Source organism: Malania oleifera, chromosome 8 (assembly GCF_029873635.1).
Source record: "Malania oleifera isolate guangnan ecotype guangnan chromosome 8, ASM2987363v1, whole genome shotgun sequence".
NCBI classification, from domain to species: domain Eukaryota; kingdom Viridiplantae; phylum Streptophyta; class Magnoliopsida; order Santalales; family Ximeniaceae; genus Malania; species Malania oleifera.
In genome coordinates this window covers 2,677,426-2,698,953 of record NC_080424.1, presented here as the reverse complement: position 1 = coordinate 2,698,953, position 21,528 = coordinate 2,677,426, and the positions used below count along the sequence as shown (strand labels likewise).

Here is a 21,528-nt window from a genome sequence, read left to right as displayed (position 1 = left end):
CCTTCAAGAAAAATTTTAAAACAATCCACCAAATATATAAAAAAGATTAGGATAGTAACCACAGGCATGGCACGGTGAAAAGGTATCAACATGTAAGAAGGAGCATCGAGGGTTCAATTCTAGGTAAATACACTCACGGAACCAGCGGTACCTGTGGATGGTGATAGTTTATTCTATGAGCCAACAGAGACCGTGGATGGTGAGAGTTCGCTCTATGAGTTAGCAAGGACCGTGGATGATGAGAGTTCTCTATAAGCCAGTGGGGACCATTAATGATAATGGAGATGTGTCCCAGGGATCGAGTTGGTCGAACGTCCAACTGATGCACGAAAGCCGTATCCACATTCCGGACTTTCCCCTAATTAGTGAGACCTGGGGGTGGAGGACGCTGATCCGTAGGTTTGGTCCCGTACTAGGGGGTCCGAAGAGCTCGTTGGTGGCTAAAGTTTCTATGTAATAAAAAAAAAAATAGGGTAGTAACTAAGAAAAATATGCATTAATTAATATGGAAGCATATTTTAGTGATATTTATGGAAATGTATTTTTTTTTTTAAATATACTCATATATAAAAAAAAAAAATCAAGGAAATATTAACAAAATATGCATTTAAAAGAACTACTCACCAAATATGTAAAAAGAATGTAAGATATAACCAAATGAAGCTACTTATTGAATATGAAAACAAAATTTTGAAACAGCTTTGTAAAAAAGTCAAGGAAATTTATTCACCAAATATGGCAGATAGCCACCAAATCGCATTCTTCCCCGCTTTGGTGCCGCCTTAAGAGTTCGAGTAATTAAAAAATTAAATAAATAAGTGAAAATAAGGCTAAATTAGTTGATTGTGATTATTATAACCTCACAAACTAAGAATTTCTTTGTTATGATTAGCATAGATCCTACTTCTTTTATTAGTTTTCACTTCGATAATATGTTTTCACTTTGGTCAAAATTGCATCTTATTAACATTTTCATGTCACTAGAAAAAAGTCAACCATTTTTTTAGAAAATTTTGAAAAAAAAATAATAATAACAAAAAGTAATTATTTGCAATTTTTTTTTTTTTTTAGAAAGCATCACGAAAGAGATGCTTACTTGTGATGTTTTCCGCGCAAGATGTTTATTTGCAACGATTTCTATTAAGAGTAGCAAAAGAGTGCTTGCTTATTCCGGAGACGACATCCTCTCGGATCATAGAACATGTTTAAAAAGATCAAATTCAAAAAATGAGGCTCAATTGGGAAGTTAAACAAATTACTCAAAAAAATGTTAGAAATTAAAATTTGCTTGCCTTCAGTAAATTCTCAAATATAATCTTCATATTAAAATCACATTAATAACTAATCTTTTAATTGTTTATCATGGGCATGCAAATTCATGTTGATGATCGATGGAATCGAGATTTACTCGTACCTTTTTCCTGTTTTATGTATGTATTGGACAATATTATTTTAAAAAGTAGGTATAAATTATAATTATGGGGCTTGGGAATTTATGCATATTTTTATTTATGTATCGAATGTCTTAGGTTAAATTTAATGTTTTTCTATCTTCAAAAGTATTTTTATCTTTATGTTTTATCATATTAAACGCTCATTGGTGCCTTGCAAATTTCACCGAGGAGAAACTTCGTAATCTCATCTATCAAAAGAAATGGTTTATAATCGTATAAATTGGCAGAAATGGATTCATATAGCCGATCCCGCCTAGTGGGACTAAGGTTTGGTTTTGTTGTTGTTGTTATAGGAACTTTTAATCTCCTTAATTTTTAGTATCTATCTATAGAGCAATCTATAATATATTTTGGTAAGTGAGCTTCTCTTGGTAAAATACTTACGGAGGAGGGGTCCTTCACAATTATGACTCAATTGTGTGGGCCCAATGATAATGTGAAATCTTACAATTGGTGTGTTTTAAATACTATGGGATAGTTGGTAAATTAAGTATTAAGTGCTAAGCATTGAATTCAAATTTTGAGGATTAGTTCCAAATTGAATTTGAACTGGCCCTTAACTATTTGGTATCTAATTTTTGAATATGTATCGTTTTTTTCAATTTTAACCTTTTTAATTCTAGGAACATAAATATTTGATAAAATTAATAAACAAATGCATAATATTAAAGTCTTAAATTTAACGTAAACAATATTTTCTTGCCGTATATTTAATTGATAATTATAAATAAAAAATATAATTTATTACTATACAAAATTAAATTTATAATTTTAATTTTAATCACTTGAGTATTGAGTTTTTTGTCATTTAAATTTTAATGAGGGATAAAATTAGAAAAAGAGATCTTTGAATATGAATCGAACATGTTTCCATGTCTAGGCTATATCAAAGGAATTTTAAGAAAATTCAAAGCTGCCAACAAAAGTTCTAATTTCTAATAGTTCACTTATTCAGGAAACTAGTTCAAACATAGCATCTATTCAAAGGTCTTTCAGATCAAACAAACGCCTCTTATGTGTAGGAAGCATCGTTGTAATATTTTTTTTTTTCTGTTTGGATGAAAAAAGTAATGTGATGTAATAAAAGTAATGCACTAAAAATTTTTTCATTAAGAATTTGGTGACAAAATGGATGTAGATTGGGCAGTGCATTAACAATTAGAAAAACCCTAGCCAAATTTGTCTTTTTTTATGGTTGACTGCTTAGTGAAAGAAAAGGAAAGTGGTTTAAATTTGGGAAGAAAGTAAAAGTGGGAATTCCATGTTGAACTTTTTTATGCAGTCGAGTTCAAAGAATTGATTCCATTAATGAATAATAAATTGAGTATTAAATTTTTTACTCTACAAATTTTGCAAAACAATTTTGAGGGGGTAAAAAAAACTCATCCCTCCCATTATATAATGCACCTGCCATGCATCAATCATACTCAAGCCAAAAATTTTTTCAAGTAGCACTTGGTTAGCTAGCAAGTGCAAATGGCAACAACATGGGGAACCCTACTTTGCTTATCCCTCTGCATGCCTCTCTTTCTCTTGAGTTGTGCCCAAAGTTCTCCAAACTATAGAGATGCCCTAGCTAAGTCCTTGCTGTTCTTCCAAGCCCAGAGGTCTGGCAAGCTTCCCTCCAACGAACAAATCACATGGAGGTCCGACTCTGCACTTTCAGATGGTTCAACTGCTAATGTAAGTATATGTTTTTAGGTTTTTTTATTATTTTTATAATTCGGAACTTCAATCTAGACAAGTCCTTAGTTCTTTCAGCCCCACCAAACTCAGAAAGGATGTGATTCACTCTCCAACTCTCTCTTAATAATAAGTTAAGATTGACCTTCATGTCGAATCAAAGTTTTTACATTATAATACTGAATGATCCGTAAAATCAATTTTCTCCTCTTAAGATTCTCTTTACGCAATGTTTGACAAGCACGACAAGAACAACTTTCATTTTTTGAAAACCTCTAAGAATATGTAAGTGCAAGGTTGAGCCATGAAAACTATACTAGCTCCTTAAGTGCTTTGTGTATAATGAAAAATTACATTACCCCCAACTACAAGGAGGACAAACATGACCCAAAATGTATTCGAGGTTACTTGTTTTAATTTTTTTTCGGGCATGGTTGTAAGAATCATACAGCTACAATAAGATGGTAAGGAAATGATGGAAGTAGTGTTGACTTTTAAAACGCTTTTCTACAAGTGTGTTTATGGACTTATTATTTAATTTTAATTCACTAATGTTGATTGAGAAGTTAAAATATTAATGTCATGATGCATTACTAATTGAGTATATAATAATGATGCGATGATGAGACTAATATATGGGTTAGGATATTAACAATGATAGGTTTGATATACTTACTAATAATGACATTAATGTTAATTTAGCTTGATAGTTTTACTCTATGTTTGTTTAGTTATTAGATTTTTGCGATCCTCAATCTGATGCTATAGGTGGATTTAACGGGCGGCTACTACGATGCGGGCGATAACATAAAATTCAACCTCCCAATGGCTTTCACCACCACCCTGCTTTCATGGGCGGCGATCGAGTACCCGGAGGAGTTGGGCCCCCAATTACGAAGTACTCGAGACGCCATTGCATGGGCTGCAGACTACCTTCTAAAGTGTGCCACTGCCACCCCGGGCAAGCTCTATGTCCAAGTAGGCAATCCTTACCAAGACCACAGCTGCTGGCAGCGGCCGGAGGACATGAGCCCTGGTCGGCCTGTCTTCTCGGTCTCAGCAGACAACCCGGGCTCGGACGTCGCCGGAGAGATCGCTGCTGCCCTAGCAGCTGCTTCGATGGTGTTCCGAAGCGTCGACGGGAGGTACTCAGATAGGCTCCTGGGCACTGCACAGAAGGTGATGCAGTTTGCAATGCAGCATAGGGGAGCATATAGCAACTCCATTTCATCAGTCGTCTGCCCCTTCTACTGCTCCTATTCTGGCTTCATGGTGAGGAAAGCTTAGAAACCCAGTAGGCCCATTAGGCACAAAATGTGGATGGGGCTGGGCAACTAATTTATTTATTTGAATTTGCGATCATCAGGATGAGCTGCTGTGGGGGAATGCATGGCTATATACCGCAACAAATAACCCTTCTTATCTTAATAATATAAACTCACTCGGAGCCAACGACGCAAGCAATACATTCAGTTGGGACAATAAATTCGCAGGTGCTCGTGTCCTCTTATCAAAGGTATGACTATGCATGCGCACGCACGCACGCACGCACGCACATAGAGAGAAAAAGAAGGGAGAGAGATTACTGATTTGATTTGGTGGGCCCTAGTAAAAACACATGAGACCCACCGATCTAAATATGGCAATGTGCTTCGATTGCTTAGCACATAGTATTGAATACACTGAAAAAGTTTGTGATAGAAAACGTGCGTGATTTTTCAAAATAAGTTTGGTGTGGTCGACACAAGTCACCATCCTTATTTAATGCAAATTTCTTAATCCAAACATCCTGAAATTACATGAAATTTTATCAAACCAGAAATTAATGATGTATGATTCACAGTACTAGGGATATCATTTGTGAGTTACTTCTTTATTTTTAATAAATAGTTTTCTTTCCTTTCTCAGAAAGCTTTGGTGAACAAGGACAACACCTTCCAACCATTCACACAAGCAGCCCAAAATTTCATTTGTCAAATTCTACCAAAGTCACCTTCTTCGAGCACACAATATACCCCAGGTAATGAAAAATCCTTTTCTTTAATTATTAGATTTCAGTTAACAAGCTCGACTTGCCTTGTTTTCAAACTCGCATCATTAAACCCCTCGAAAACCCTCCTTGTTCTTGGAAAAAGGATTAAAAATTCAAATGCATTCAATCCAAGCTTGAAATTCCCTTCACTTGCATGCTCGATTTGTTGGATTCATGACCAAAATATTTCCAACAACAAATTACACGGGCAATGTTAATTAACTAGCTAATTAATTAATTATCAAATTCTATAATTGTTTACTCTTACAACACTAGTCTGAGATTAAGATCGGTGAATATTGAAAGATGTGGAATGATATAATAATACTAAAGTAGAGATTAATAGTGGGAGATGGGAATGGATGCAGGGGGGCTACTGTACAAGTCTGATGGAAGCAATACGCAATATGCAATGGCAATTTCATTCTTGCTCGCCACCTACTCCAAGTACATGGCCACAGCAAGGTATACCTTTAACTGTGGCTCCTACCAGGTCACCCCAGCTACCCTCCAAGCCCTTGTTAGGCAACAGGTACACTGACATGACTCCTATATGTTTTTTGGTCGTAAGAATTTTTAAATTTCTTTTATTTATATTGTTTTTCTTTAAAAATTTCAGCTTAACATGACCAGCTTGACAAAAATATATTTTAAATAATAAATATAATTTTGTGAAATTTCAGGTGGACTACATTTTAGGGGCGAACCCCATGGGGATGTCCTACATGGTAGGGTATGGAACACGCTTTCCCCAAAAGGTTCACCACAGAGGAGCATCCTCCCCTTCAAAGCGGGTCCACCCACAGCCCATCGACTGCCAAGACAGCTTCCAGTACCTCTACTCCTCCAGCCCCGACCCCAACACGCTGACCGGCGCCATCGTCGGCGGCCCCGACAGCAGCGACCACTACGCCAACGACCGGAACAACTACGGCCAATCGGAGCCCACCACGTACATCAACGCTGCCGTCGTCGGACCCCTGGCGTACCTTGCTGCCAATTCCAAGTAGTTAGTAGTAGTGTGGCAAGGTGTAGAGAGCAGCGATTTAGCGAATAAACCCTCTATAAAGTAAAACAAGAATTTAAGAATAAAGATGGATGAAGGGTTTAGGGTTTTGATTATTGTACTCTTCCCCTCCACAAATCATAATTAATGCATATCCCTACTTCTCAAAAAGAGAAGGTTAGAAATTTGTAATTTTGCTTAATCAAGATTGGAAAGATATCTTAGTTTACAAGTATTTGTTGTGAATGATATGTTGAATGTTTCAAATTTAACAAAGTATTTGTTGTGAATGATATGTTGAATGTTTCAAATTTAACAAATATTTGTTTAATAAATATTATATAACCACTCTTAATTAAAGTTATTTTTTATTAATGTTTTACTTTTAATGTTGTTCAAATATTAATGGTTACCTTAACGTTTCACATTAATTATGAGTCTTAATCCATCTTCGTATGAAGATGCGTTTTTTTTTTCTTCAAAATAATTTAAGCGGGATTTTCTTCTTCAAAATAACTCTATCTTTTACTCTTTCTTATGATTTATATTTTGTTGGGTAACTGAATCACATACATCTCAATAGTTCTGGCGTTTGAAAGTGCACACAAAATCAAACTTATTTAGTAATCCTGGAAATCGAGATATTTTCTCTATAGGTATAAAATTGGCTTAAAAAATAATGATCCTTCCACACCTCAACTTCTTATAAGTATTTGTTTTTATTTACTATTAATTTTATAATATTTATTTATCTCTTCTATTATTTTTCCCCAATATATATATATATATATATATATATATAAATTTCAGATATTAAATTTAGATTAAGATAGATTTGTACAAAATTTAATATAATTGTGTATTATGTCTTATTTAAATTTATATACATTCAAGTATAGGGTTTCTCTTAAACGGAGTATATAGATAATTGACTCTATGAGTCCAAAAGCTTAAGCCTATTGAGTCTTGGGTCCAACCATGTATATAAACACTCATCATTTACTCAAATTTTTTAATATGGAATAAGCTCACAAGTGAAATTTTCAACATAGATTTTGAGAAGTAACCCGAAACCACTTTTTGGTAACTATTATACTCTTGGTCTGCTCATGCAAAGGCTAGGCTCTGCCATCAACTTCGTCTCCTTATTGTCCTCCGTCTCAATTTAGACACCAAATTTATTATTTTATAATTTATTTATGCATTAAATAGAAACCAAATTTATTAACATATAATCACTCTTAAATTAAAGTTATGTATTCAATAGCAATTAAACCTTTTCAATTCATTCACATATGATATTTCACTAAACAAATATTGACAATTTGCATTTAATCTCTATTATTTAATTTTAATTATATGTTGCATTTTAGCTAAAATATTACAAATTTTAATTACTTGAAATGCTATTGCATTATTTTTCGTTAATATTAATATTGCAAAAAAATATTGTTTCGCTTACATGTGAATATATATGATTCAAAATTACTTTTCTGGGAGAAAATTTAGCACGAGAAGTGATACAGTTGTTGTTATTATTACTATTATTATTATTATTATTATTATTTTGATAATTTATAAGTAATTAAAAGGAAATTAAATTTTTTTAATATTTAATAGAAATCAATTTTTTAAATTTTTTAATTGAATATGTTAACATATAATTACTATTAATTAACAGAATATAATTAAGTAGTTAAAAGTTTTGATTAAATAACACATTAAATTTGATGACAATTAATTAGTTTTAATTCTCAGCCCCCTTTTTTACTACCAATATTTTTTTTACTTTAAAATTTTAATTATAATTTTTAAGTAAAAAATAATTAAATATATTAATTTTTAATTAGTACTTATTTTTAAACATAACTGTTCCTCACAATACTTTTACTGTTCAATACTTTTTGGTCCTCTCTCTCTCTCTCTCTCTCTCTCTCTACTTCATAAGTTTCTTTGTTTCCTCTAGCTCAATTTCAACAAGATGATGGACCAAGGAGCAACGACGTACAAGGGCTTCCATGGCTGATTTGTCCACTAATAAATAGTCATGAAAATTGTGAGATTATTGTGAAAAAAAATTTGACTGGTTATGCTCAGATTAAAATTCATTAAGGGTCTATTTGAATTTCGAATCAAGAATTTTACTTCAGAAAAAAAAAAAAAAAAACTCATTTTCCTTTCCATTTTCCTTCTCTATTAGTGTATCTTTGGAGCTTGGAAAATTTTTGAGAAAGTATGAAAATATTCACTTTTTCATACTTGGTTATCAAGAAAAGTAAGAATAAACACAAAAGATATATCAAATTAGTCAATAAAAATTTGATTTTACATACTTACATTTGATTTTTCTTAATTTTTAGCATATTAAAATTTTAATAGTATTTGATATTAAAGAAAAATATAATAAAAAATAAATTTTCATCTTATTTTCCTTTCCTTTTCTTTTCTTAACTAAAATCCTTGATCCAAACGAACCCTTAAATATTATCAAAAAATGAAAGTTTATTTTAATATGATTAAAATTTTTAAAAAAATTATATTAATTATGTGTAACATCGAAATTTTATTTATGGATTTGGTTTTTTTTTTTTTTTAGTTTTTTTTCTTTCCTTGATAACAAACATAAAAATGTGAATTTCTTGATATTTTTTATTTTTTCTCAATATTTTTTGAGTTCCAAATGAAAGAAAAATAAGGAAGAAACTCATTTTCCCTAATATTTTCCTATTATATTAAATAGCATAAGTTTGTCTTAATATAACTAAAAAATTAAAAAAAATTAAATATCAATAATGTGTAAAATTAAAATTTTATTCATAAATTTGACTTATTTTTTATTTTCTTTAAATGTTAATTTCTTAATATTTTTCTTCCCTTTTCCTAATATCTTCTGATTTCCAAATAGGGCATAAAGATCCATTTGGATTAAAGATTTTAGTTAAGGGAAAGGAAAAGAAATTAAGAAGAAAATCCATTTTTCCTTATACTTTCATTCTCTATTAAATACTATAAAAAATGATAGTTTATTTTAATATGAGTAAAAAAACTAAATATTAATGACTTGTAGAATTAAAATTTTGTTCATAGATCCAATAAATTTTTTGTTCTTGTTTCCACTTTCCTTGATAACCAAACATGAAAATGTATTTTTTTTTTTTTTTATGATATTTTCCTTTCTTTACTCTAATATTTTCCGAATTCCAAACAAAACATAAAAGTGACCAATTCTATACAAATATAAATCGAAGTCTCAAAACCTAAACAACCAAACATAGTAAAATAATGTGATGTCACATTATCTGTTAGAATTTATCATGTGAAAGAGTTGAAGTAATAGAAGCGGGCACTTGTTAATCCACTTGTATAGACATTTTATCACATTAACAATTAGAATTAACCTTAAATTTGATTAGACCATTGAATTTGAATAAGATATAATATTAAATTGTATTAAAATTAATGCATAGATACTCAAATCTAAATTCAAGGTCCGAAATTTATGTTCCCAAACGCAACATAAATCTTTAATTTAATTTTTTTATGTGCATACCCAATAAGTAAAAGGAGTCCCATCTAAATTGTTTCTTTATTTTTTATCTTCATATATAGCTACACATTTGGTACGTATAAATGAAACCAAAATGAGAGAAATAGAATCAAATTTATAAATTAGGATACAAATGTGTTTTCTGTTTCATGGTTCATTAATTCATCCAAATTTTGTATGTGTATTAATTAAATAACTTGTGTTTAGTGTGCGTTTGAATTTAGTGAATTTGGAGGAGACAATAGAATATTTAAATATAATAAACTTAAATATGTGAAGTTTGAAATTCAACTCTAAACTTAATGGATTATACAATTATTAAATTCTAACCCGATGAGGAGGAAATAGTAAGAATTTAATATTCTTAAATTTATCAAAAATATAGTCCATGATGGCATTAATTGACGAAAAAGAATTCACATAGCCGATCCCACTTAGTCGACCTAGGCTTGATTTTGTTGTTGTTGTGTAACCCGATGTACCTCATAATTAATAGACTCAAACCCAAAATTAAGTTAAATTCTTGAACACAACTAGATTAAGTTCAATTTGTTTATAATAAAGGACTTGCCAAAAAGAGGCAAAAAAAAAATCAAAAATTTTCCACTCTATATCCAACCATTAGTATGCAGCCAGCGTCGCTCTTTGATACTCATCCTATTAAATTAGGCAAGTAACTCGAGCATGCCTCAAACTTGAACAAGGTCAAGCCCAAGGCCAACTAATTGACCTAACTTGACTCACTCATAACCTTACTTGTTCCCAGGTTCTGCTCGGTCATCATACAATGCATACAATATGCATACAAAATTGATTAAAAAGTTTTTCTTTTCTCGAACTTCAACCTTATTCACTTGGTGGATAATCTGACTTCTCTCACAATTGAATTGGATTGTCTCATAGGGAGCAATGTAAAGTATAGCAACTGTTCAGACCTTCCCCTATCACCCCCTCCCGCGAGTTCAATTTAGACACAAACTCTATATTTGGGAGCTTGAATCTGGATTTGTGTGAATTTGAACAAAATATAATACAAAATTGTACTAAATTTCGATCAAATCCATACAAATCCAAATCTGAGACTTCAAATCCACATTCCCAAACACAACCTGTGTGCTTCAACAAATGAAGATGATGATGCATACTTTCAGTTGGAATGGAATAACTGGCTGAACAGTGCAAAACCAGTTGCTAATAATAGCAGGAATTAGTGAAAATAACAGCAAAATTCAGAGATAGAAACTGGTAAAAATTTTGCTAACCAAGAAAAATGTGAGAGTAAGTCAACACAGTAGAACCAATTAAACCAACTCCCTCCAAATTACTGCTACAGCCCCAATCTCAAAGAATGAAACAGTTCATCCTTCTTGATAAACTATATATCCATTAAAAAAAAAAATCAGAAGAGAATAGTTGCATATAATTTTGTTAATATAAGAAGCAAAGAAATTGAACTTCACGAAACTGCAGCAAATCTATGTAGACTAACGTTGCAGTAGCACAAAACAGCAACCAATTCTCTGCACAGCACTAGAAGTTTAAGCTAGATTTTTTTAGGCAGAACAGGGTCGAGGGAGAGCAATGAAATGGGGCATTCCTTTTTTGGGATATATAAGTTTCAGATTACCAATATAGATGAGAATCCTTCAAAATCGAAGGAACAAGTTTAGACCATTTGCAAAAGCAAATGAGAGATGCCACTAGACAAGTCTACAGATGGGAGCACTACATAATAAACAGAACTAGTATACCAATTGACATGACTACCAGACTAACTGTCAGAAACTATTCTAATTGCACTGGAGTATCTTCCACTAACCTTGCATATTTCCCACACAACAGCTGCACAACTTGAATTGCTCAAAGAATACAAAAGCATCACATATTTAGCACTACAATTGAGACTTGATCTCTAACCAGCCTGAGATAAATCAGTAAGAGGAGTGAGTGATTGGGTTACTGGCATCATAGCGGCTCGACCTAGTGCGGGTAAAACTATCCAATGCTGCCCCAAGAACTCTTCGACTGTAACCATAATCGTAGCCATCATAATTTGACCCATACCCATTAGAATGGTGTATCAAACCATGGGAAACTGGCACTGGATAAAAGAGAAGGATATTATTCATCATGTATGGAACAAAAAGAATGACGGAAAAAGCCAAAAAAATAGAATTTCAGTAATAGAATGATGAGTATGAAGGGGTAAATAGCACACCAAAAGAATTGAATAAAAAAAGAAAGTAATCATCACCTTCAGAATAATTTACTGGATAGTCTGAAAAACTGCCTGGGGTAGATAATCTCGTGGAATGTTCAGAATCTTCTGTTCTGTCAAATGGTGGAGGTTGAAGCCTTGGTTTAAGTGGTGAATTTGATGCAGGCATGACTGCAACAGACAAGTTAGGAAGGAGCTTGTCTTTCCCAGATATCTGTTTTTTCCACAGCCATATATATGTCATTAGATAAAACCTAAAGTTAGATTAAAATAAAAATAAATAAAAAGGCAAGACTAAGAGATAAGTCATCATGCAATCTCCCTGTTTACTACAGATCCCACAATTGCCACACAGTCATGAACCACCAAAGTAATGACAATTAACAAATGTGGTTCTATCATTTTGCTAAAAGCCTATAGCAGCAAAATTCGACTTAAGGTCTAGCCATTCTCCCCAGGTTGGTAAAATTTGAAAAATACCCTTCCTCCCCTATTGTCCCACAAACACTAAATGAAAACAGACTGATGAAGCCAGTCATTGTCAAGAAGCTAAACCAGATTATAGAAGAGTTCAAACAGTTCAAAAAAATATGACTATATAAATTAAGATCAATTTTCTATGAAAAGCTCAAACCAGAAACTTAATATACCATTTCTAGCAAGCTGGGCTTCCACTAGAGGGGACACAGATTTAAGAAAAAAATTTTGTGCAATGCTAGATTGTAAGAAGCATAGACTCCAGGAACGCACCGCAAATTTAAGTGTACGATTGTAGAGAGTCACAAGGCCAGAGAAAAGTCTAACAGCATACTCTGCAATCTCCTCAGTTTCATACTCTGCAAAGGCATAACCCTTGGACCGAGCAGTTTCCTTGTCTCGAGGAACGTATAAGTCTACCAGTCGCCCAGCTTGAATAAGAATATCATACAAAACCCTTTCGCTCACTCTCTCATCCAAGTTACCTAATTGGGGGGGTGGGGTAGTAAAACCAGGTCAAAAAACCATATTGTCTTCCTCAATAAAAACAGAAGAGGATGTCTGTCTATTCATACGCCACCTAATGGATCAAGTACAAGTTATACCATGGCAATAACCAGACGAAAGAGAACAAATGCTAAACAGAACAAGGAAATTAGCAGAAAATAATTTAAAGCCTTCACTCTTGCATGATTTTAGTGTGCCTGTGTGTGCCATGTTGAAGATGAAGGTAACTCAAAAGTCACTACAACAGAGAACCACAACTGGACATTCCCAAAATTTCCTGGAAACATAACAGAAAACAACAGAGAGAGAGAGAGAGAGAGAGAGAGAGAGAGAGAGAGAGAGAGAGAGAGGGTGCAACTGTCTAATATCATTGGTTAAATTAAATAAATCTTGTCAAAAAAAAAAAGATTCCATGAAAGAATCATAAAGCAAATAATGTTATTAAGTATATCAGTATCAATGATAAAAGATCTTGGTTGTTACCAATAGTAGACTGTTGACTCATCCCGAACTGGGGATGAACCAAACCGCCTCAACTCGCACGGCAAACTGAAAGTGTGGGTTTGAGGTTGTGGATCTATAAATGTCTAAAGGAATCGTCATCAACCTATTATTTGCCCTAGTTATGGCTAAATCACCTAATTAATACCAATTTTGGCATCTAAGCTAACCCTAGAACCAGTAGTCTCGGTCTACATAATCAGAGTAGGGTTTGGGAGAATGGATATGCGAGACGAAGTTATTAATATCCCCTACACACCCATCCTAACAAATGGTACTTGATAAGCCTATGATTACCTTTTAAGCTGAATCAATCACGACATGTGACTCTTTTCACATTTGTTCAATTTACCAGCCCTTTAATATTGAATATTCCCACCACTACAAAAACTATTAACCAAAGAACAAGACAAAAAAATACACTGTACTACAGTGCTAGGCGTCTCACAATCCCCTGCCCCCCAAAAAAAAAAATCTTTAGGGAGACGACACTCCTCCTCCTATGTGTTTTTCAATTATATCCTATAAGCACATGCATACAAAGCACAAAATCTTACCATTTGGAGAAACCTTTTGCTCCTAGGTTTTGACCCTCATTTTTTTTTGGGGGGGGTGGGGGGGGATGATTTTTGACACTAATAGCAAAGACAACTACTCAAGTATGTTCAAGCCCATGTTAGCATTCTACATGCATCACAATATGCATTGGTATGTGTAAATTCACTCATTTTCACTTGTTTGCATGCATGTACCCTCTATATACACTTTCACACATACATGCAGCCAATCATGCTAATTTGTATTCAGGTTTGATCTCAAGCTCATGAACATCCATAATTGCATGTATTCACAACTATCTATAGTTCTATACATACATCCATATCTGCTCCACATGCTTGAATATACACATATACACACACATATCCCATGCAAATTCATGAACATACTTGCCAGCAAAATCACCATCACATGCTTTCTTCACATATACTACCATTCATGCATATCTCCATGTATATTCATGCCAAATCATGCACACATCCATGCCTATCCATGCACATGCATACTAATCCTTATTTCATGTTTGCATTTGCATATTTCGACAGAGTCCTAGTATTAGATATAAGTACTAAAAAATGGAAGAGAAAGACTAACATAAATCAACACAAGAAGACTAGGTAGTGGAGCTTGAAGGGAGCAAATATAGTAAAATTCAAATATGAAAATAAAATAAAATAATCAAAGAGTGTGATTGGGCAATAGGGGGTAAGATAGATGTGAATACTGTAAGGAATAGGATGGCTAAATCTATCAATCTATCATAATGATAGCAAAAGATTTTAGGGTGAGGCCACAGGCAGATACTCGAGTAATAAAGGAAGTTGGTGGTGGGATTAAGAAGTCCAAAAAGTCGTTATGTTAAGCTTATCAATTTTTTTAATAAATGATTCGCTACAAAAGGATTCTTTTTTACCATAGTTTTTTTATTTGAATTACTTGTTTTTTTTTTTTCTCCTGTTTTTGTAAAGACGAGAAAAAATTCGAATTTCTCTCCTATTTACTACAGCAACGAAGAATCAAACTATCACTATATTTATTCCCTTTTTTTACAAATATAGAAAACCATGAAAAGTATAAAGAGGCAAGAAAAAATGCAAAAAAAACTATTGGTGAAGCCAAACATAGAGCTAGTGATACTTTATATACTAGATTAGATATAAAAGGAGAAAAAGACATTAAAAACTTGCTGGAGCTAGAAAAAGAAAATGCAAAGATGTAGGTAATGTAACATGTATAAAAGACGAGAATGATGATGTTATTACTAGAGAAGAAAACACAAAAGAGAGGTAGCAAAGATACTTTGGTAAGTTATTTAATGAAAATAAAAAAGAAAAGATTGAACTTGGAAGTGACAAATGACGACAAGAATAAATATAGAAGATTTATTCGCAAAATTAGAGTCCTTGAAGTTAAGATGACTTTAAAAAAGATAAAAAGTAGGAAATCTATAAGACCCAGTAATTGAAGTTTGGAATTGTTTAGAGGATAAAGGAAGTATATGGTTAACTAATCTACTCAACATAATTATAAAAAATGCCAGAGGAAAGGAGGAAAAGCACGTTAACACTTTCATACAAAAACAAAGGCCATATTCAAAATTCTAATAACTATCACAGAACTAAAATTATGAGTTATACAATGAAACTATGAAAATAGGTCATTGAACAAAGAATAATACTATAAACAAAAGTTTCAAAGAATCAATTTGATTTTATGCTTGAGAGATTAGCAACAATAGCTATTTATTTTTTAAGAATAATAAAAAAGTTGATGAGGGACTTGCATATGGTTTTTCATTGAGCTAAAGAAAGCATATGATAGAGTACCTAGAAAATTTCTTTGATAAGTCTTAAGAAAGAAAGGGATATGCTCTAGATATACTAAGGTCATTAAGGATACATATGATAGAGTAATGACTAGCATTACAAATGTAGGCGAGGAATCTAGAGATATTCCTATCACAACAAGTGTACATCAAGGTTCCATTTTAAGCCTTTATCTTTTCACTTTAATGATTGATGAACTTACTAGGAATATACAAAACAAGATCCCTTGGTGTATGATGTTTCTAGATAATATTGTCTTAATTGATGAAAGTAAGAGTGGAGTGGAATCTAAGTCAGAACTTTGGAGAACCATTTTAGATTATAAAGGTTTTAGGATAAGTAGTAATAAGACAGAATATATGAAATGTAATTTTAGTAACGTAAGGAAAAGTAGTAGAGAAAATATTAAACTTGATAATCAAGAAATTTATAGCACTTGTAGATTTTGAAAACTTGGATCTATTATGCAAGCGGAAGGGGAAACTGAAGAGGATATAATACATAAAATTAAAACAAGTTGGGTAAAATGGTGGAATGCACCAAGCATGTTGTGCGATCATAGAATACCTTTAAAATTGAAAGGAAAATTTTATAGATGGCTATAAAGCCAACTATGTTTTATGGTTCAAAATGTTGGGCAACTAAGAAACATGTAAAAAAAGTAAAAGTTTCCAAAATGTGAATATTAAGGTGGATGAGTGATATAAACATTGAAAGATAAATTAAGGAATGAACATATACATAATAATCTAGGCATACTAACATAGCACCGATCGAAGACAAGATAAGGGAGGAGCTATTTAGATGGTTTGGGAATTTTAAACATAAGCCTAGCAACACACCTTTGAAAAGGAGTGAATTAGTTATTGTTTTTTATATGAAAAGGGGTAAGAGCAGACCTAAAATAACTATGAATGGTGTAGGGAAGAAGGATTAACAACTCTTAATCTAGTAAAGGAAAACGCTCTCGATCAGGTGAATTGGCAAAAAATGATTCATGTAGTCAACCCCATCTAGTGGGACTTAAAGCTTGCTGCTGTTGTATTTGCATTTTTTCACAACGACTTGGCATATAGTCATAGAAATCTATTCAAACATTTTTCCATACCAATACATGTCTTTGCTTACATGCCATTTATACATCCTCTCAACCATGCATATGCATTTCCATACTTGTCATGCATCCATCACTTCTTATGTAAAATACATGCATATGCACATCTAAGCTAACTATGCACACATACATCATGTAGCATACATGGCCCATGACATATATGCATAAGCATGTTATGCTCACATGACCCATACTCTATTTCATACATATACATACATGTTCAACCCTCCATGCCTATCCATGAATCATGAGTTCATGTCCATACATGCATTCATACTATCTTCTACTCATGCATCATGATATACCTACATGTCATTTTCTGCAAACACATGCATACATGTTTTATGCTCATGCACATGCCTATGCATGTCCCATATGCGCACATGATTACCATCCCCATGCTCACACTCATGCATGTGCATCCACATAAATATACATTCAGATTTTTTTTTTTTTAATAACAAAACAAGATCTATTAGATGAAAAGAAGAGAAGGTACAACATGTAGGTACAAAAAGTTCACCAAATAAAGAAAAAATAAAAAAGAGGAAAAAACAAATAATAAATATACAATATTAGCCAAGGAATTCCCTTCCCAAACCCTTTCCATCATAGTTTACTGAGCTCTTCAAATTTTCTAATTCCCTTTGTCCCTTCATCTTTCAATTTTTACCACCATCCACATGCACTTCATTTCCTCCAATGTCACTCAATTCTAAATCCATTTTATCCAAAAGATTTTTCAAGCTTTTAAATCCTTCTTAAGAATCTCGACCATTGGCGTAGGCAAAATTCCATCCCTATTCCATCGCATATATTCACTCTATTTCTTATGCACAAACTGCCATTGCATACATTCATCCTTTTTCCATGCAACATATAATCATATGCTATCTCATTCATGCATCATGACATACATGTGCACCACCTCCCACACACATGCTGCCACTGCATCAATCTCAAATGCACTCAAAGAACATGCATTGTGCATGCACCACCCAACCATGCATTCATTTGAATTCCACATAACTCTTGCACATACCCATTGCACCTCTGCTCCATGCATCATTTCACATACACACTGTCACATGCATATATGCAGACATGGAGAAGAGAAAAAAGGAAAGATAGAGAGAGGGACAAGAAAAAGTTCAAGCACAAATCAAAATGCCATTCATGCATACATACCAGTTGCAGAGAAGCTTAGAAAACCATTTCAGCTAAAAGCTAAAGCTATTAGGTTATGGGCAAACAATGTATATCAGGCTTTAACACTCTCCCGAACGTGCAGCCCAACAGCACGTGGAGAGATAAACACACAATAGATAACACCCATTACGAGGTTTACAATAATTTTTTTAAACATCACACAATAAATGCGGGCAATAAGACTAGAACCCAAGATCTCCTAGCAACCTGACTTTGAATACATAGAACACCATTTCACCTAGAAGCTTAAGCTATTAGGCTGTGGGCCAACAATGAATATCAGACTTTAACAATTGAGGGTATCCTCTGCCTGTCCCTGTTCCGTTTTGTTGTGTTGGAGGGCTTTTATAGGGCAGTAGGTAGTGGGTAATGACTAATGAGCTAGGGGAGAGGCATTGCACGATGAGAAAAGGGTGGCAAATCAGATGTTAGCCATGGCGGATGAGGCCAAGCCTTGGCCAGCTCGCCATCTTGTGCAAAATGGGATTTTGTGGTGAGGAGAAGAGAAAGAGAGGAGAGAAGAGGGCTCTATTGGGCTTCTGGGGAGGGGTGCAGACGGCTGCAGTGCTTTGTGGCAGGAGGAAAAGGTAAAGAAATCACTGAAACAGTGACCATTAACAAAATGGCCTCATTTTTTGAGGTTACTGTTCCAGGTTTGTGAATGGCATACATACATGCCTATATTTTTTAAAATTTTCTGCCAGTTTAAAAACAACATCACTTTGGTGGATGCATGGGGCCCATGAGGCAAAGTTTTTTTCTAAAATATTTAAATATTTTTGTCTTTTTTTCTTTTTGAAAATTTTTCCTTTCTAATTAATTTTTATTTTTTGTTTAAAATTTTTTTCTTCCTTTTTTGGTCTTTGGGCAAGATAGAGTGCCAACATAGACCGACCAGTGTTAAGAATATGGAACATTCCAAACAGGAACCAGGTTGCCGCATGATACATGCTCCAATGTAGAAACTCTTGCCTAATGTAGAAACAGAAACAGACTAGCTACTGCGTAGATCAAAATATAGAAACCTAAACAAGAAAACGTATAAATAACCATATACATACACGCATGTACGCACGCACGCACGCACATACAGCACAAGGCAATATCTAATCATAACATTATCAAAATAAAATTTAAAAATTATAATAATTACTTTTTCCCCTGGGGGGAGGGGAGAAGGTGGGCATGTACTACATCATCAGTGAGAAAGGAAGGAGGTGAAAAAAGAAAAGAGCCTACAAGCGAGGGAAATGAGAAGGCAGCATAGTGAAAACCTGATTCAAAGTTCATAGCTGCAAAACTGATCATTCAATAAACACATAAAGACTGTATAAACACCCTATAGTTGAACTTAGACAACCCTAAGAAACAAACCTTAAGAAACTAAGATACCCAAAATAACCCAATAAATTTATGGAAAATAATTCTGCTGCAAGAAACACAGCAGACCCAAATTTTTGAATATCAAAACTAATAGAGAACAGTTTTAAAAACCCTTTAGATCACAATGTTAAAACCTAAGGATTGACAAAAGGCTCAGGTTATGAAAAACATATATATAATATATATATATATATATATAAATTATATATAAAGAGAAAAAGAGTTTTTTTCCTGGCAAGAAAAAAGGAGGGCTGTTTTAAAAAATGGATTTGGATTCATGTGAACAGCAATATAACTTATTTATTTGTACAACAGGTCGAACTGATAGAGTTTGGCCAAAAAAAAAAAAAGGAAGAAGAAGAAGAACTGAGATTGCAGGAGCAATGGTGAATTCAACAATGAGATAAAATCCCACCCTAAAAAACTTGCCATTTCCCAAGTAGCATCAATGTGTCGACCCGAAAACACAGACACTTTCAACTCTTCGAATATATGTTCAGCCACTCCAGAATCTTCCTTTTATCAGTTAGTTGCCCCTACAAGAATAACTCAATAACTAATATACAACTTAAATCTGAATTAAGTATACCAATATAAAAACCTAATTGTTGAGGTGGCACCCCATGTACACACGCCTGAACTTTTCATGAACACATTAATTGTACAGTTTCATTTTCTAATTTCTATACACCAAAATTGTGGTAGCGTACGATGAACTAATGCCTTTTCATCAAGAAGCTCGTTATATGAATATTTTCTTCTTTGTTTTATCTCCAAGGTTCTTCTGCATCTGCACACATACACTAGGGAAGCCTGTCTTTTACAGGTTTCAGTGTATGCATACCATAATTAACATATAAGCAAAATAAATGAACGATAATCTGAGAAAATCAAACAAAAACCATTAACGATTTTATTCAAACAAAAATATAAACGCATAAACTACACAAAATCTCTACTTTCCATGTCTGATACCATATACAAGCAATATGAAATAATCTACTTAATCGGTAAACTATTCTGGGAAAAATTCGGCAAAAAAAAGAAGGTTTATCATTTTTTTCTCCCAGTAGTTTAATACAAATATATCGTATTCTTATTTCGCACCGTGCAAAACCTCATTTTTCCCGAGAATGGAGAAATTTAAAGACGATGTTTCCAAGAAAACCACCAATTTCAACGAGACGAACCATTCAACTATCCTTCAAAACACACAGCGCGCTAAATATTTTTGGAAAAATTACATATCCTCACCAGAAAGTATGAATTTTCTTGCAGAAAACTAACATTACGCCAGAAAATATTTTCCATCAAGAACAAGCAAGGCCGAAGAGGCAAGTCGAGAAAAAAATTGAAAGAGAGGGAGAGAAAACAGACCAACATAAACGGAGCGCTGTGTGTTTCCAGACATGATTTGCCCAGATCTGGTGCTAATCCTTTAGCAAACTCGATCTGCTACCTGCGATCCCCACCGGAGCGAGAGAGAGAGAGAGAGAGAGAGTTTTGAACCAGAAGATAAACAGCCGACAATCTAATGAATCTATGATAGACTAATTGGGTAATGGGAGATTTTATACTCTACGTTGAATCAATGCCAATATCAATACAACCGGTTTCTGATTGGTATGTTTGGGCCATTTAGATTCAGCCACGTCACCATGGGAATATCTTCTCTCCTTTCTTTATTAAACACACAACCAAACCTAATGTTTTTTTAAATATATATATATAGTTTTATTTGTTTTATTTAAAAAAATAGCCAAAATTTTTTTAAAAATTAAATGATAATGATATATAAAATTAAATTTTGATCACGAGTTTGTTTTTCCCTTTTTTATTGATAATCAAATATAAAAATAAATTTTTTTGTTATTTTTTACGAGTTTATTTGAATTTAGTTTTAAGAAAAAAAAGAAAAAAACTCATTTTATACAATATTTTTTATCTATATCAAATACTATTAAATATTAAATTTTTAATAATATAATTAAAATTTTTAAAAAATTAAACATT

General features: G+C 33.1%; 2 protein-coding genes across 2 annotated transcripts; one reads left to right on the top strand and one right to left on the bottom strand.

Annotated features, from left to right (window-relative positions):
- The first annotated feature begins 3,002 nt into the window (after nucleotides 1-3,002).
- Nucleotides 3,003-6,179, top strand: LOC131161294 (endoglucanase 3-like). The gene is made up of 6 exons (XM_058116946.1): nucleotides 3,003-3,137; nucleotides 3,906-4,409; nucleotides 4,504-4,653; nucleotides 5,046-5,157; nucleotides 5,538-5,701; nucleotides 5,853-6,179. Exons 2-6 carry the CDS (start codon nucleotides 3,963-3,965, stop codon nucleotides 6,177-6,179), a joined length of 1,200 nt encoding a protein of 399 aa, XP_057972929.1. The 5' UTR covers nucleotides 3,003-3,137; nucleotides 3,906-3,962.
- Nucleotides 6,180-11,497: 5,318 nt separating this feature from the next.
- Nucleotides 11,498-21,059, bottom strand: LOC131161292 (uncharacterized). Its single transcript, XM_058116945.1, has 4 exons — nucleotides 20,893-21,059; nucleotides 12,691-12,902; nucleotides 11,977-12,154; nucleotides 11,498-11,823 (listed from the first exon to the last, which is right to left on the bottom strand). The coding sequence occupies exons 1-4, from the start codon at nucleotides 20,924-20,926 to the stop codon at nucleotides 11,654-11,656; spliced, it is 594 nt and encodes a 197-aa protein (XP_057972928.1). The 5' UTR covers nucleotides 20,927-21,059; the 3' UTR covers nucleotides 11,498-11,653.
- Nucleotides 21,060-21,528: the final 469 nt, after the last annotated feature.

What these genes read in the sequence shown, in the direction of transcription:
- LOC131161294 (XM_058116946.1), top strand. Translation starts at nt 3,963, where the DNA reads ATGGCTTTCACCACCACCCTGCTTTCATGGGCGGCGATCGAGTACCCG. An exon ending in GCTCCTATTCTGGCTTCATG is followed by an intron (nt 4,410 to 4,503) that starts GTGAGGAAAGCT and finishes TGCGATCATCAG; the next exon opens with GATGAGCTGCTGTGGGGGAA. An exon ending in GAGCACACAATATACCCCAG is followed by an intron (nt 5,158 to 5,537) that starts GTAATGAAAAAT and finishes GAATGGATGCAG; the next exon opens with GGGGGCTACTGTACAAGTCT.
- LOC131161292 (XM_058116945.1), bottom strand. Translation starts at nt 20,926, where the DNA reads ATGTCTGGAAACACACAGCGCTCCGTTTATGTTG. An exon ending in ACAGCGCTCCGTTTATGTTG is followed by an intron (nt 12,903 to 20,892) that starts GTCTGTTTTCTC and finishes CCCCCCAATTAG; the next exon opens with GTAACTTGGATGAGAGAGTG. An exon ending in TCCAGTAAATTATTCTGAAG is followed by an intron (nt 11,824 to 11,976) that starts GTGATGATTACT and finishes TCTTTTATCCAG; the next exon opens with TGCCAGTTTCCCATGGTTTG.